This window comes from Puma concolor, chromosome C2 (assembly GCF_028749965.1).
Source record: "Puma concolor isolate L17-30 chromosome C2, mPumCon1.1.hap2, whole genome shotgun sequence".
In the NCBI taxonomy this organism is placed as follows: Eukaryota; Metazoa; Chordata; class Mammalia; order Carnivora; family Felidae; genus Puma; species Puma concolor.
In genome coordinates this window covers 47,941,504-47,956,168 of record NC_141675.1, presented here as the reverse complement: position 1 = coordinate 47,956,168, position 14,665 = coordinate 47,941,504, and the positions used below count along the sequence as shown (strand labels likewise).

General features: G+C 43.2%; 1 protein-coding gene across 1 annotated transcript; it reads right to left on the bottom strand.

Annotated features, from left to right (window-relative positions):
* Positions 1-205: 205 nt before the first annotated feature.
* RAP2B (RAP2B, member of RAS oncogene family) lies at positions 206-8,161 on the bottom strand. Its single transcript, XM_086674557.1, has one exon. The coding sequence runs from the start codon at positions 7,701-7,703 to the stop codon at positions 7,152-7,154; it is 552 nt and encodes a 183-aa protein (XP_086530683.1). The 5' UTR covers positions 7,704-8,161; the 3' UTR covers positions 206-7,151.
* Positions 8,162-14,665: the final 6,504 nt, after the last annotated feature.

The window sequence follows — 14,665 nt, the reverse complement described above, 5'->3', positions numbered from 1 at the left end:
CATTCCCATGACTGAGTGCATTTTTTAAAAAAACTTCCTTCATTAGTTTTTAAAACGAAACACAGGCTCTATACCCAAACCTGAAGGTAATGTCTGTTTAGTGGGCAGTTTTTTCTAACTCGTTGGATCTGTTTCAGTCTGGACTACATAGTGTGCAAGACTTCTCTCTTTACACTATTACACAGAAAACACATTTATATAGTCATTAGGTAATCAGTTCTTAGATTTTTTATACCAATTGATACAGATTACATTTGTGACAGAGAAAACCATTTGCACGAATCACATGTGGATGAATGGAATGGCATACACAAAGAAAAACAGCAAGTAACTATGATGAAGTAAAGCTAAGATAGCCAAATTCAGAGTGAAGAACTCCAAACTCAAGCCTTTTTCTACTAGAGGATAGATGATGTTGAAATCAAACTTAGAAATATACTTCTGCAGTTCCCTTACCCGCTTACAATGGATGTAGAATGAAAAACTGTCTAAAATATATTTTAAAACATATTTTGTTGACATGTATGTCCATATAGAATTATGCTAGTACAGATTTCCTTGGAGGCTCTTTTCTTGAATGAGATATAATTCAATATAAGGTTAGTCTTTGAAGAGAATGTTTAAAAATATTATATTAAAATGTATAATATTAAGGAACATTAAAATATTCTGAGTTCATGACTAAAACCAAATTTTGAAACTTTTTACAAATGGCCAGATGTAAAATATTAAGACCTTTGCTTTAGCTATAAAACTATAAGTAATAAATTTGCATCTCGTAAGTGGTCCTATAATCAGATTAAAAAAATACGCAGTGAAGTACCTTCAGATGAACTATTCTGCTCTCTGTAATTCTCTAAATTTCCACATTTGAAAAAGTATCTTGTTAATTCAGGAGATAGTCTACATAAAACAGTCACTAGAAATCATCTTGCAAACTGCAGGAGGTTAATAGTTACAACTCGCTTCAATTTATATGATTTTACAATAATTGCTATTATTGTCACCTCTTACAGCTTGTTGCCCAACACTTCCTTCTCAGAGTTGATTACCTTCTTCCAATAAGTACCAAAGACGTGAGAACAAGAGCTTTTGTAGAAAATCACTATACGCTTAGCAAACTTAAAGCATCAGCTTAATTCTTTGGCACACATTTTTAGATTATCTCCTACAAAAGAGATACCCTACCCTGAATCTTCTTCTCATGAAGAACACCAAAAGACTGTGTGCCAACAATTTCTTCTTTCTGTAAAGAAAATAATTTCAATTGTATTTTCTGTTTTTGTGTGCTCATTTAATTTTTTTTGACAAACAGTAACAACGAATCTCATGTCTTTTGTTCCATTTTTCTTTCTTCCCTTTGACATGAAAATATGGAAGCAAACTGATCTATTTCTAAATGTTCAAATTTAGCTAACCTCAAAACGGAAGTTGGAAACGATGCACAAAATTACAGAGTTCCACATGCAACAAAACAACTATTAGTTACTCAAACCTCATGGGATTCATTTTTATTTGCAATATCCATATATCCTTTAAAGGAAAGTTCCAATTCTCAACAAATTTGCCTATTTTCTTGCCTGCCAGACAGACTCACAGTATTATATTATAATTGATGGCATGTGGAGCTGAACTTCTGCATATACTCCTATTGTTTAATATATGCTATTTTCACAGCTGGCCGTGATAAAAGGACTATGTTGCTCTTTTGCCTGGCTCCCTCCTATTTAAGCATTAGTCCTTACACCACAGCTAATGGTATGTGCTCAATAAATACTTGTTGAATAATGAATAAATCAGTTGCAGCTATGTTTACAAACTTCCACTGCAAAGATATTTTTAACAATCAAGAAATAATCTCAGGCCTTTTTTGGTCACCAGTATTCTGAAGGCATCACTAATCTTTCTCTTTTCTGTTAAAAAAAGCAATGTTTTTGTCACATTTGCGCCATTGCCACAAATAAACCAACTAAACATATTCAAACCCCTGATAAACATAGCCACATATAATTTTGTCAGATGATTTACTTCAAAAATGTGAGTTTAGTCAGTGGGACGAAAAAGCACATACTTTCTATTCTCCTATTCTGAGAAAATATTTCCTCAAAGGTGTCTGTTTAAAACCAAAGGAAGTCTACAAATAACTCCCCCCTCCAATTTACAAACCAGATTAACAGGTCACGGTTCCAAAAGATTAGGATGCATAAGAAAACAAGATGCACGGCAGTTTATGGTATATGCTGTCCCAGAATGAATAACTGCAACTCTAGGACAATGAACCAACAGATTCCTGGAAAGTCCATCTAAGAAACTGAGTGCACGTATTTACGTACAAGCATACAGACACATACATGTGCTCACCACGACACGAAGACTTAAATTCTCTAGTATTTCTTCCACTTTTTCTTTTTAGAATCCTTGCTAGGATATGTGGAAAGTTAAAAGCCTTGGTTTTTAATCTTGAAACAAAGAGACAACAAATAGACATTCTTTTCAGTTATTTTCGAGGGGAAGAAAAGTTGATTCTGATTACTGAGGCCATGCCCCTATTCTTATAACCTTCTTGTTTTAGGCAACTTCTGAGGTTAGCACTGAAAACCACAGCCAAACTGTTTACGTAATAACATGAAAATGGTCACACACTCTATCTGCATTGTGGTTATACCATTCCACACTCCACAGTTTAACAGTCTGACTGTAAATGGTCTATGCCCTCTTCAGCTATAAGTTTCAGTCAAGATTATTCTGTGACTTTATGGTAGGCAGCACTCTAAAATGTATGACCTGGGTCTCTGTCCCTAAATGTCTACATGGCTCTTGATGTAGCACTCATTTGGAATTTGGGCTAGTTTATTGGTTTTCAAAGTGTGGTCCCTGGAACAGCAATATTAGCATCACCTAGAAACTTGTTAGAAATGAAAATTATGAGATTATATTGAAACATACTAAATAAGAAACTAGAAGAAAGATCCAACAATACCTGTTTTAACCTCCGGGTGATTCTGATATGCAGTCAAGTTTAAAAACCTCTGGACTGGATGGATAGTCCTGAAGCCTTCTCAAACCATCATAATCCATTGTTATTAAATATGTTTTCTGGAACTAGTACCATGTTCAATCAAATGCACTCAATTATTCCTAGCAGTCTGAGTAAAATAGTGTAATAAAAAATACCACATTCTACTAGTAGTATTTAAAAATTTGCTACATTTTCACAAGGACATTTGTATTAGCAAGTTTTTCCCAATTAACTGACAGTGGTGATCTCTAAATTAAGTCTTTGTTTATAAGTACATGGTTCATTCCAGCTATTGTAAAAATGAATACACACTTTGTGATAGTGGAGGTCCAGGAATTTTGCAACTATTTCTCAAGACCAGCTGCTACAAGCAGTGTTCTCTCACTTTCCCATCCTACTGGGAGGAATACTGAACTATAACTCAAAAGGCACACTAATATGTTGGTGAAAACACTTTTGAAACTACCAGAAAAGGCAAAAAAAAGGAAGCATTTTAGGGTCCCCTCCTACAGAAAGGTTAAAAGTGCACAGTCTCACAGATTTAAAGAATTCTAACCCCAAAGTGATCTGATCCTAAAACATTGATTCAATTAAGTCTATTTCTACAGTTAACAACATGGAAAATTGTTTTACTTAGGAACCGTAACTCCCAAACATGACAATGTTAGACTTCTGATGATACCTTCAACTTTTCTAAGACTATTACCAAGGAAGGACAAAAATAATACTTTGAAATGACATAAAGCTTGGATGACAGGGACCAAAAGGAAAAGCTGTTAAAAAGCAGCAGGGGTCAAGTTTAAAAAGTTAACTTTTGCTCTCCAAGATAAAGGTTCCTTTCTCACCCAGTTTCTCTTGGGCAGGTGATGGCCTCACAGCAAGCTCCCTCATTTCCTTGAACACTCTCAAGGCTGCCCAACTTTTCCATGGAAACAAATGCTCTTATCTTTTCACACCATACTACTACAAGGGGTTCTTGGTAGCCAAATAAACCGACATATTCTTTAAAACAATGCCCCCAATGTCTCCTGATTTTGTCAAGAAAATAATGGAAGAAGCTACAAAACTCAGAACTACTACTTTTCTGCTCCAGGCACACACAAAATTGCTTTCATTGAGAACCCAAAAAGCATTTATTTTACAGTACTCAGTAAAGCATATTAAAATCTTCTGCCCTGGCATCTTAGACTTATAAAGAATTTAGTCATGCAAGTGACTAAATCCTGTGTGAAGATGATTAATGCACCCAGCAAGCTAATTCATTCCCCAACTTCCATGTTCAAATATTCCCTTTCAGGACTATATACATGTCTTAAGTTAGTTAGATAGTTGGCAGCACTTTATGTCAAAAGGCTTCTAAAAAACAAAACAAAACAAAACAAAAGGAAAGTCACCAAATGCCTTTAAAAAATTCCTTCACATAGTGTTTGGTATATGTCTTCAGAAATCTCAACACTTTAGACCTATCGAAGAACTAAATTTACTCAAATGCAAGACTTAATATTTGCAATACATAAATTTGAGTTGCTTCCCTTTTCTATTTACAGTATATATACTGCCTTCCAACTGAGTCTGATTCTAAACTTATGGGAGATCATAAGAATGAAAAAAAAAAAAAAAATGGCCACAGGACCATCACAGGCAAACTCTCTATTCCTCTTCCACTCTGGAAGAGTGAGTGAGAGGTCACCTGGTCAAGGGCACATTTTAAGGCAAGATGTTAGTACAGCTTTATAAATGCCTGTGGCTTCCCCAACAGTATAAATCTGTCAAAAGACCCTTCAGAAGACTTCAGCTACACTTCACACAGCAAAGATGTATAATGTGCTCTTGATATATAGTTCTATATCTTTTATTCTTTAGAAGTTATATTAGTAAAGCGGCCTTTAATTAAAACAAAACTTGAGTCAGAAACTCACACTGCCTCCTACTGTTAGAAAATGTCACCAGGTCAAAATGGTACACAAATTGCAGTTTAATGAGTAAGGGGTTTGTCTTAGTTTTTCTTTCTCTTCTTTTTTAATCTAATGATCTATTTTCAAATCAAAACCTTAAGTGTTGAGATACCGTCTACAACCCATACAGATGTACTGCAGAAAACACTACTGGGTGCGACTTCAGAATGGGAAGTCCTCTTCCTCAAACGTGTTTTTGACTTGGTATGTGATGTAATCAAACAAAACATTAAAGAAGAAGAGAAGAAAAGGAGAAAAAGGAAAGAAAAGTTAAAAGCGCTAAAGAAGAAAAGGAGAAGAAAGAAAAGTTAAAGGCGCTACCCTGCCTGGTCAGGTGGATGGTGACTTCACCAAATCTAAGGCAGTATTAGCAGCCGGTTTCTCCCCTTCCCTACTATAGTGAGGTAAACTGCACCATGTCAGCAGAACAGATGCAATATCCTGCTTATATTATAGTAAATGGTAATGGCCATACCCCCAGGGCTTCCTAGACCTTTATGATTTTTCCCATATTTAAGGAGTTGGGAATAATGTCACCCAACTTGTCACTGAGATACTTCCATGGGGTGGGGGTGGGGGGGGGGACATCATGCACCTGCCCCTATCCACCTCGGCCACCATCCTCTATTAAATCACTGAATGTGAAACACAGAAACACAAACAATAGTTTTGGGTTTGTTTCTTTAGAAATGACATTTGTATTAAAAGTCTTAAAACGAAGAGACAATGATTAAACGCCGTGTCTGGAATTAAAAATTACAATTACTTGGAATTCTCTTGGTACATCACAACAGTAAATTTTGCTCTTTGCTTCTGGAGGAACACTCTAGAACAGATAACCAAAAAATTTTTTAAAAAAATAATATAAAAGGGGAGCTAAATACCTGAACATTTGAACAAAATGAAGCAAAATTAAAACAAAAAAAAAAAAAAGGAAAGAAAAAAAACATTGCAAGACATGGAAATTACATTTTAAAGGCTGGAAATACTAAAATTCACCAAACAACAGGCCCTATTGTCCTGGCTCCTTCAGGAAGATTACAGAAAGGAAACTGGGAAGTGGTTTGGGGAATAGCAGATTCTGGGACATGGTGGGGAGTTCACAGGTTGGCACCGGCTGGAACAGCTGAGTTTTGAAGGCACTCTGCAGACACAGGGGTGCTGGGGGCCCTGAATCACATTTTTGAAGTCTTTGTACTGTATTTTAAAGAGCTAGTCATCAAAACCTGTCACTGCCAACCAAAAAGAACAAAAGGCTAAACTTAACACACACACACACACACACACACACACACACACACACACACACACACAATAGTACACACAAAAAATGTGCAGATCTGTAACATTTTTTTTCACAGCTGATTAAAAAAAAAAAATACTACCGTTCTCCCCCAGACTCCCCTTTGATACAGTAGGTAAACAAAATAGATTTTTTTTCCACAAATATCAGCAGACACTTTCTGGCACCCCACACTGTATTGGCATCAGTGTTTACAGTCCCAGTTCAGATGTGCATACTTCAGATTGGATACACTGTAACAAGAATCCAACTTTGCATAGACATCCTTAGAATCACAATCAGTCACAGGGTTGCCCTTCCAAGCTGGCAGAAAAGGAACCCGATCTTAATTTCCAGCTACTCCTGGAAAACAAGGAAAAAAAACAAAAGTTTCTTCCCTTCCTCCTGCTCCTTCATTTGGTTCTCCCGGACTTCCTTCCATGTATTTAAAACTTGGAACTAGAAAAGGGCTGTTGGAAGAAAAAAAAAAAAAAAAATCCCCCCTCCCTTTCCACCTTCTCCCCGTCCTCTTCCTCCCCACCCCATTTTTTTCCAGGCTGAAACTTTCGCTTGCCGGTGTCAAGCTGCCAATAATACAGAGCCCTAACGGCTATTTAAACGGGGGAAATATGCGTCAACCAAAATCAATGAGAAACGTACATGCTGCCAAGAGCCACATTTCCACCGGGTCTCGGATGGTGAGGACAGGACACCCCTTCGGACACAGGGCGGAGGCAGGGGACGCCGGCCGTAGAGGCCAGCCGGGCTCCCGGGACACCCCGGCCAATGCAAAGTCGTCTCCAATCTCAAAGCAAGAAGAGGAATCACATTTAGAGTCGGGTGCGTTTGGCTTTTGTGCGCAGAGCGCGGCCGGCGCGCGGCAGCCGCGGGCGCCTCAGAGGATCACGCAGGCCGAGCAGCAGCCCTCGTCGCCGTTGGGCTGCGCCGCGTAGTTCATCTGCCGCACGATCTCGGCGAACAGCTCGTCCACAGAGGCTTTGTTTTTGGCCGACGTCTCCATGAAGGGGCAGCTCCACTCCTCGGCCAGGGCCTTGCCCTCGCCGTACGAGACCTCTCGCTCGCCCTCCAGGTCCACCTTGTTGCCCACTAGGATCATGGGCACACGCTCGTACCGCTTCACGCGGATGATCTGGTCCCGCATGGGCTTGATGTCCTGGAAGCTCTGCTGGTTGACGAGGCTGTAGACGAGGATGAAGCCCTGGCCGTTCTTGATGTACAGGTCCCGCATGGACGCGAACTGCTCCGTGCCCGCCGTGTCCAGGATCTCCAGCACCGACGGCGACGAGTCCACCTCAATCTCCTTGCGGTAGAAGTCCTCGATGGTGGGGTCGTACTTCTCGATGAAGGAGCCCGTCACGAACTGCACGGTGAGCGCCGACTTGCCCACGCCGCCCGAGCCCAGCACCACCACTTTGTACTCTCTCATGGCTCCGTCGGCGCTCTCGCCGCGCCTGCCGCGGCCCCGTCGGGGCTGCGCGCGGGGGAAAGCCTGGGCTCGGCTGCTGGACTTCTCCTCTTCCTCGGCTCTGCAGGAAAAAGCTACGAGAGCGTGGCTTGGAAGCGCCAGGCTCAGAATTCACCAAACGGGGGGCCAGGAGCCGGCCGGCGAAGGCGGCGGCGCGTCCCTGGGGCGCGGGTCCGGGGCCCCGCAGCAGCCCGCGGCGGCAGCGGCAGCCTTGGCGGCGGACCGGGAGGACAATGCCGGCAGCCCGTGCGAGGCGATGGTTGCAGTTCCTCGCCGCGGCCGCCCGGGAGGGCCAAGAGGCGGTGGCGGCGGGCTGCGGAGGTGGCTGCTAATTGCGCGCCGGACCGGGACGCGCGTGGCATGAGTCCCCGTAGAGCGTGCGCCCACCGCCGCGGCCCATCGCGCTCTCTCCCGCAGCCTCCGCGGGGCGAGGGCTTCCTACTCGCCGCGCGCAGCCCGGCCCTCCCCGCCCCGGCGAGCATGCCCAGTGCGCCGGCGGCCGCGACAGCCGGATCCGCCTCTCCGGGTTTTCCTGCGGGCCCGGCGGGGGCGGAGTTGTGGGTGGGGCTAGCGATTTGAGTCTGCCGGAGCGGACCGCGAGGCTCCGGTCCAGGAGCTGGCTGAGAGATGTGTGGGAGTGTGTAGGTGTTGCGGGGTGAGGTGCTGGGAAGGCTCAGGTGAGAAGACGAAAGTGTGGGAGGATAGGTGCGTGCTTAAGGGCAGCGCGAGAGGCGTGTGGGCGCGGTGGGCCGCCTCGGGAATGGGGTGCGCTGTGCTCTTGCCCACTCCCGTTATCAAAAGCTCATGGACTGCGCTCTCCGAGGCCCCAGAGGCTGTGCGTCTCAGGGCCGGAAAGCCAAAGGGCATTTGGGTAGGAGAGTGAAGGGCGGAGCATTTTCCTCCACCCAAGGCACAGCTTGTCCTAAACCCTTCGCCTCTGAAGCACTACTCGGCCTTCCTCTGGCCACTCCTCTTTGCGCTTCATCTCCCGGACAAAGAAGACGGGAACTCTAGGCTGGAAATGCTGTCCCAACAGGGAAAGGATACGCCTCTCGCGACCGGAGCCCTAGCGGGCTGGGACTTGGCGGGTCCCACCCACGTTCCCACTCGGCTGGGGCGGAAACCCGGAGGTCGGACCGAAAGCCGATCCCAAAAGTGGCGGCGCCCGAAGCTAGTCAGGGCATGCTCAGTGGGCAGAACAGGTTTTCGGGCTTAGAAATAGGAAGCTTTTGCACCACACACCCACACTCCAGCTCAAATTACCTCTCCGAGACTCGGGACCCATTGGTTCCGGGGCGCAAATCTCACACCCCTAGCTGTTCCTCCATTGGCTGCCGCCAAGGTTTTACCAGTTTGGGTTGCTTCATTGGCTAAAAAGTAGTCTAGGCTGGTGATTGGTTATTTATAGAGATTGAGTTGAGAGGCGGAGGCACAGCTGTTCTTTCTCTGCTGCTCCTCCGCCCTCTTCCTCCCACTTCCCCAACCTAGTCGTTTTGAAGCTCTGAGTGAAAAAATAAGAGGAATTTAGGCGGAGAGCTCAGAGCTAAATATAGTTCTTTGTTGGTGTTTTCGAGAGAGTCTGACTTCTCGATGTCCAGTCACGATCGTCCCTTGAGGGAGGAGAAAGGTCTGGTCACAGTTCTTGGTCCACAAGCAAAGGCAAAGTTTGCAAGTGTTTTGCAGGGAGGGAAGTGGGGGGACTAGGTGTGGAAATGGGCTTCTTTGAGTTGGTGTCACCGGGAGGGGTGGGGCAATGCCCGGGCTTGCCCTTATAAAACATCTTCGTTTTGGGCGGGCGGTCTGCAAATCTGGCTGGGCTCGCACTCACGGGAGGTGCGCGGGAGATGTCTCGACTTGCTCTGAGTCTCCCTCTTTGCTCGCGGAGGAGAGATGTCAAGACCTGTCAGAAGACTCAGCGAAGTTTGCGTGAGCGCCAAAGTGAAGCGGGTAGGAGGGGGCTGAGCTGCGTCAACCCCTGCTCCGGGCCCTGCTTTTTTTTTTTTTTTTTTAAACCCGGTGCCACTTCCCACTGGTGTAACCCTGCGCATCAGACGGACGAAGCAGGCTGTGTGCTAAGGGTTGGTTTCAGTTCCTTAGTCTCGCAGTGACTCACGGCCACGTTTTCGAGTTAACGTTACCCGAGCTCCTTGGCTGTAGCTCACAACGTGCAGCGTCTGCTGCCTGAAGTCCCCTGCCTCCGGATCCGGCAGGACGTGGGCGGCAGCCGAAGCGTTGGGTGGGGTGGGTGGTGCCCGCTCTGCCCCTGGCCCCCACTGTTCAGTGGAGAGCACGGTTTAACCTTGATAATCGGAGAGCCTGGATGTAAGTATGCTTATGTAATTCTCCAGAAAAAAACTCTCAGAGGCACATTCACCTAATGCAGCTGAAGAGAACCGCCCTCCCCCCCCCCCCGCAACATGTACCCAACATTTAACGTCTGCCAGAGGTTTTACAGGTCTCGTATACTCTACATAATAATTGTTATTATGTCTATTGTAAAGGTAAGGACACCGAGGTCCTAGGATGTTCAGTAACTTGACTGCAATGTCACAGCTCGTGAGTGGCCAAGCTAGGATCCCAACCCAGGTGTGCAGCTGCAGAACTTGGCTTGTAACTACTAGGCCATACGACCTTCTCACAAGAAAGATCTCGGAGTTTACACTTTCTTAGGTTCAATCTTAAGGTAGTGTGATCAGACTGTCTTGTAGACCCAAGCAAGAGGTACCTCTGCCCACAGCCCTGTGGTTCTCTGGTAATGCCCCCTCCCACGGGGTCAAGGAGCTTGCACCCTCTTCTAGACCATGCTCCAGGGAGTCAGAATTCTGGAATCCCTTGGCCAAATAGTACCAAACCCTCCTCCAGGATTTGTTTGGGCCTTTGAACTCTGTCTTGTGTCCAGGAATGGCTCTTTGTTTGGGTGTGGACAGTGCTTGGACCTGGGGCTGAGGTGTGCACTCCCAGGCACTTTGGGCCCCTACCGGGTGCAGGAAGGGGGCTCAGTGGAGTCAGCTTTCCTTCCCTGTCACTTTCCAGCCTCTTCCTTGGAAGAGTTCAGGAATTCATGAGTCACACCTGGCCATCCAGGTCCCTGTAAAGAAGTGTTTGTCAGGGTGAGAGCAGAGATTACATTTTGTTAACAGTTCATTATCTTGATTTATAACTTAAATACATAGATTAAATGCTATGTGGGCCTCTCTTTGTCCTCTTGCCCACAGATATGATATAGTAGAGCATGATATAGTAGAAAATACTTTGTCTACAGGTCTGAGGTCTAATCTCAAGAATTGGTTATCAATTATTACCTGGGACCTTGGGCAGATCCCTTGAGCTCTACTGGCTTAAGTTTCCCTGTCTATAAAATGATGATAAAATATGCCCTACCCGCCTAGCTACACATGGAACCTTGGAGACAAACAAATGACCAGACCTCTCGTTTTGCATCAGAGAGAACTGAGCAGAATTAGAACCCTGGTGTCCTGGCTGCCCTTTACATGGTGCCAGACTGTCATCAGGGATAATAATTAACAGATAATGGATGGAAACATGCTTTTAAAGCTGCAGTGTCCCATAAATACATGGCAATTACTACCCTGCCCTGGGTAGCCTGACAGCCCCATCTAGAAGAATCTGGAAAACCACATCCTCAGGACTTTAGGTAGCCTTGTGGACGGGTATTATTGAATCTTGGCCGCCCCTCCAGTACCAGAAAGTTGCCATAATTCAAATAATTTCTATTAGAGATTCTTCAATAGTGATTTTTATTACATTCAGATGATCTCCACAGAAAGATTTGCACTAGGGTTTTAGGATTCAAAATGAAGTAAGGATATTGCTGATGCACACATTTTTAAGGCTGGTCACTTCCTCCTATGAAATCTTAGATGTCTTGACCTCACAGCATGAATCATTATCTATCTTGTACCATAATTGTTTACATGTTTGTGTCTTGTCACCCAGCACCATGTGAATTCCTTGAGGGCAGAGTCCATATCAGGCTTAACTTTGGAGCCACCTGTGTCTATATAGGCACCCGATACAGTGCCTATATAGGAGTCCCTCAATAAGTATTGATGAATATATGAATTACATTTTATTCCTTTTCCAGACTCCACTTGTAGTAAAAGATTATTTTAATCTTTGGTGAGATGTAATGCTTCCTAGAGCCTTAGAAAAATGTATACTAATGTTTCAGTCTCTCTGAGTCATAACAATGACTTTTTAAAAATAGTTTTTAAAATGTTTATTTCTGAGAGAGAGAGAGAGAGACAGAGTGTGAGTGGGGGAGGGGCAGAGAAAGAGGGAGACACAGAATCTTAAGCAGGCTCCAGGCTTTGAACTGTCAGCACAGCGTCCAATGCAGGGCTCAAACTCAACATTACAAGATCACGACCTGAGCCAAAGTCGGATGCTCAACCGACTGAGCCACCCAGGTGCCCCTAACAGTGACTTTCAAGATGAGCAGAGTCTACCTTTATTTGGATGGAAGAGCTAAAACAGTGCTATCTTGGAGAGAGATACCAAAGTGTCCAAGGATGAGCCCTTTCTCTGAAGAAGACTTAATTTTGCACATAATGTGAAAAGGCATCTCTAGAAAACAATCTAATATAAAAGTTACCAGGTAGGGACTGCTTAACCATTGACACTGTATGTTGCATAAACAAGGGTACCATTCCTTGGCCTTTGCTCACACAGCGGGACTGCTGAGCTTCTGTGACACTGAGGTTGGGCCTTCAAAGAATTAGATGGTTTGTTAGAATATGAACCTTCTAAGTCCTCAAGAACATAAGTACCTACCTGTCCTCTAACATAGAAAGTAGAGATTTATTTCATCATGTTTGTAGTTATAGCCGATGCCATCTATAGGTAAGCATTTTAACTAGTGTTTTTTTTTTTTTTCCTAGAGTTTTTAAGGTTTCATTTTTTATGGTCATCTTTCAGTTTTTAATTGGAAAGGAAGCATCAGTAAAGATGGAGAGATTGAAATCTAAGCAATAGGATGTCCACTGAATGGAAGTTTCTGAGGAGAGGACAGAGGAGGAGTCTGAGGACCCTTGTGGGAATGCTGGACACATCCTTTCTCTCCAACAGGCAGGAAAAACCAAGAGACCTGAACTGGGGTTGAGAGGGTAAACAGTTGAGAAAGTTCAAGTTACAAACAACCTTTGCTCCTTGAATAAAAATGGCAAGGCACCTGCTGAAAGGAGGGAGGTCAGGTGTAGGTTTGGGAATCAGGGTAGAAATGAAACTGTTTTTAACAGTGACTGTGCAGCTACACAGCATGAATTCGCTAGGCTGCTAAATTTGGGTTACATGAATTTGTGAAGATGCCAGTTTGGCTTTTTTTTTTCTCTTTCTTTTTTAAGAAGGATCGTAATAACTCTTCTTAAGTCTGTCCGATCAGGTTCTGTTAAGATTCTTGAGGGCTTTGTATCAATACATACAAATAAACAATTATAAAATCACCAAGTATCTCCCATATGCCAACCTTAGTGAAAATACACACAAAAACCACTGACTTATGTGATTAAAAGTTTCATTACTAATGGGAAATTAAATGAACTCAATAAAACGGCCTTACCTACGTAGTCTCTTGAGTTTTTCTTTCTATTGTGTCCTAAATTAAAATCAAACCTTGAGTACCTAAGCTCAGAAAATGATTCATTTTGAGTAGTGGACTATTTGTCTAGAAAATGTTATACTTGTATAGGGTGTTCTGTTACAATAAGAAAAACGGTTATTATTTTCATTAGATAAGCGGTGTATATATATATATATATATATATATATATTCTTATATACATCCTAATACATGTTCTTATATAGCTATATCTCTATATCTATATATTCGTATGTAATGAATTTGGAATGTATAAAAGAGCAGAAGGAATAAAGTAAAAATAACAAACTGCTGCCCCCCCAAGCCCCTCATGTTTTATTACAGTTTTCTTGTCTTTATTATAGAATTATTTACAATGTGGAAAACGAGTTTTAGTTTTCTCGTGGCTCCTTTAACTTAAAGCTCAATGTAGGCTTCTGGTGTTCTATAGATAAGTTATGAAAAGTTGAATGAGACAAATATCTTAAGTATTTATTCCTCAAAGAATTCTTTTTACTTAGTGGGTTTTGATGGGAATTTTTGTTTCTCGTGTATGAAGTCCCTTTCTTGACAAAGTCCCTGAGGACAGACTGGATTGGGGTTATTTGCCTGTTTGTCCAGAAGGTGGGATGAACCATGTTCAGGTTCATGACCTCTGGGCGGCAGAACACAGCAGCCTGTGTGCACAATTAACTAGTGAATCAAGGGCTTCGGCTGTATTCTCCCAAATGGTTTTGTCCCTATCCAGAAATGATCTTCCTCTTTGTGGCAAACAGTGCCCTTTGATGTGTCAGCACCATTCAAAGCCTGCAGTGACTTCTGCATCATTAACACATTTGTGCTGTCTTTGTCACTTTGCACCCAGGCTTCCGTCTCTTTTGCCCTAAGTTTCCCCTGGGGCTTATAAGAGATCTGCCCCTGACTCTTTCCATGTTTCCTACTGTGTTTGGGAAAGGAATTATTCTCAAGGCTGCAAACTCTTTATCAGGAAAAAAAAAAAAAAAAGATACTTTTGCTGACATGGTTTTAGGCTAAAATTTTCTCTAAACTCTTCTCAGCATTTGATTGAATAGAATACCAGGCATAAGCAACATTTAAAATTGTATATTCATTGTAATAATGGAATAGGAATTTCTGAAAATTACATGTCTGATAAATCGACTTTCTCATTAAACCTCATATGGAGTAAAAGGCCCTATCTTGAATAACACGTTTTGTATAGGCTGACCCAGGGGCTTAATATTGGGTGGCTGGAAGATAGAAATAATGTCCACAGATACCACTGTATTTCCTCTGGGTAAGCTGAATAATTTTGTAAAACTGAATA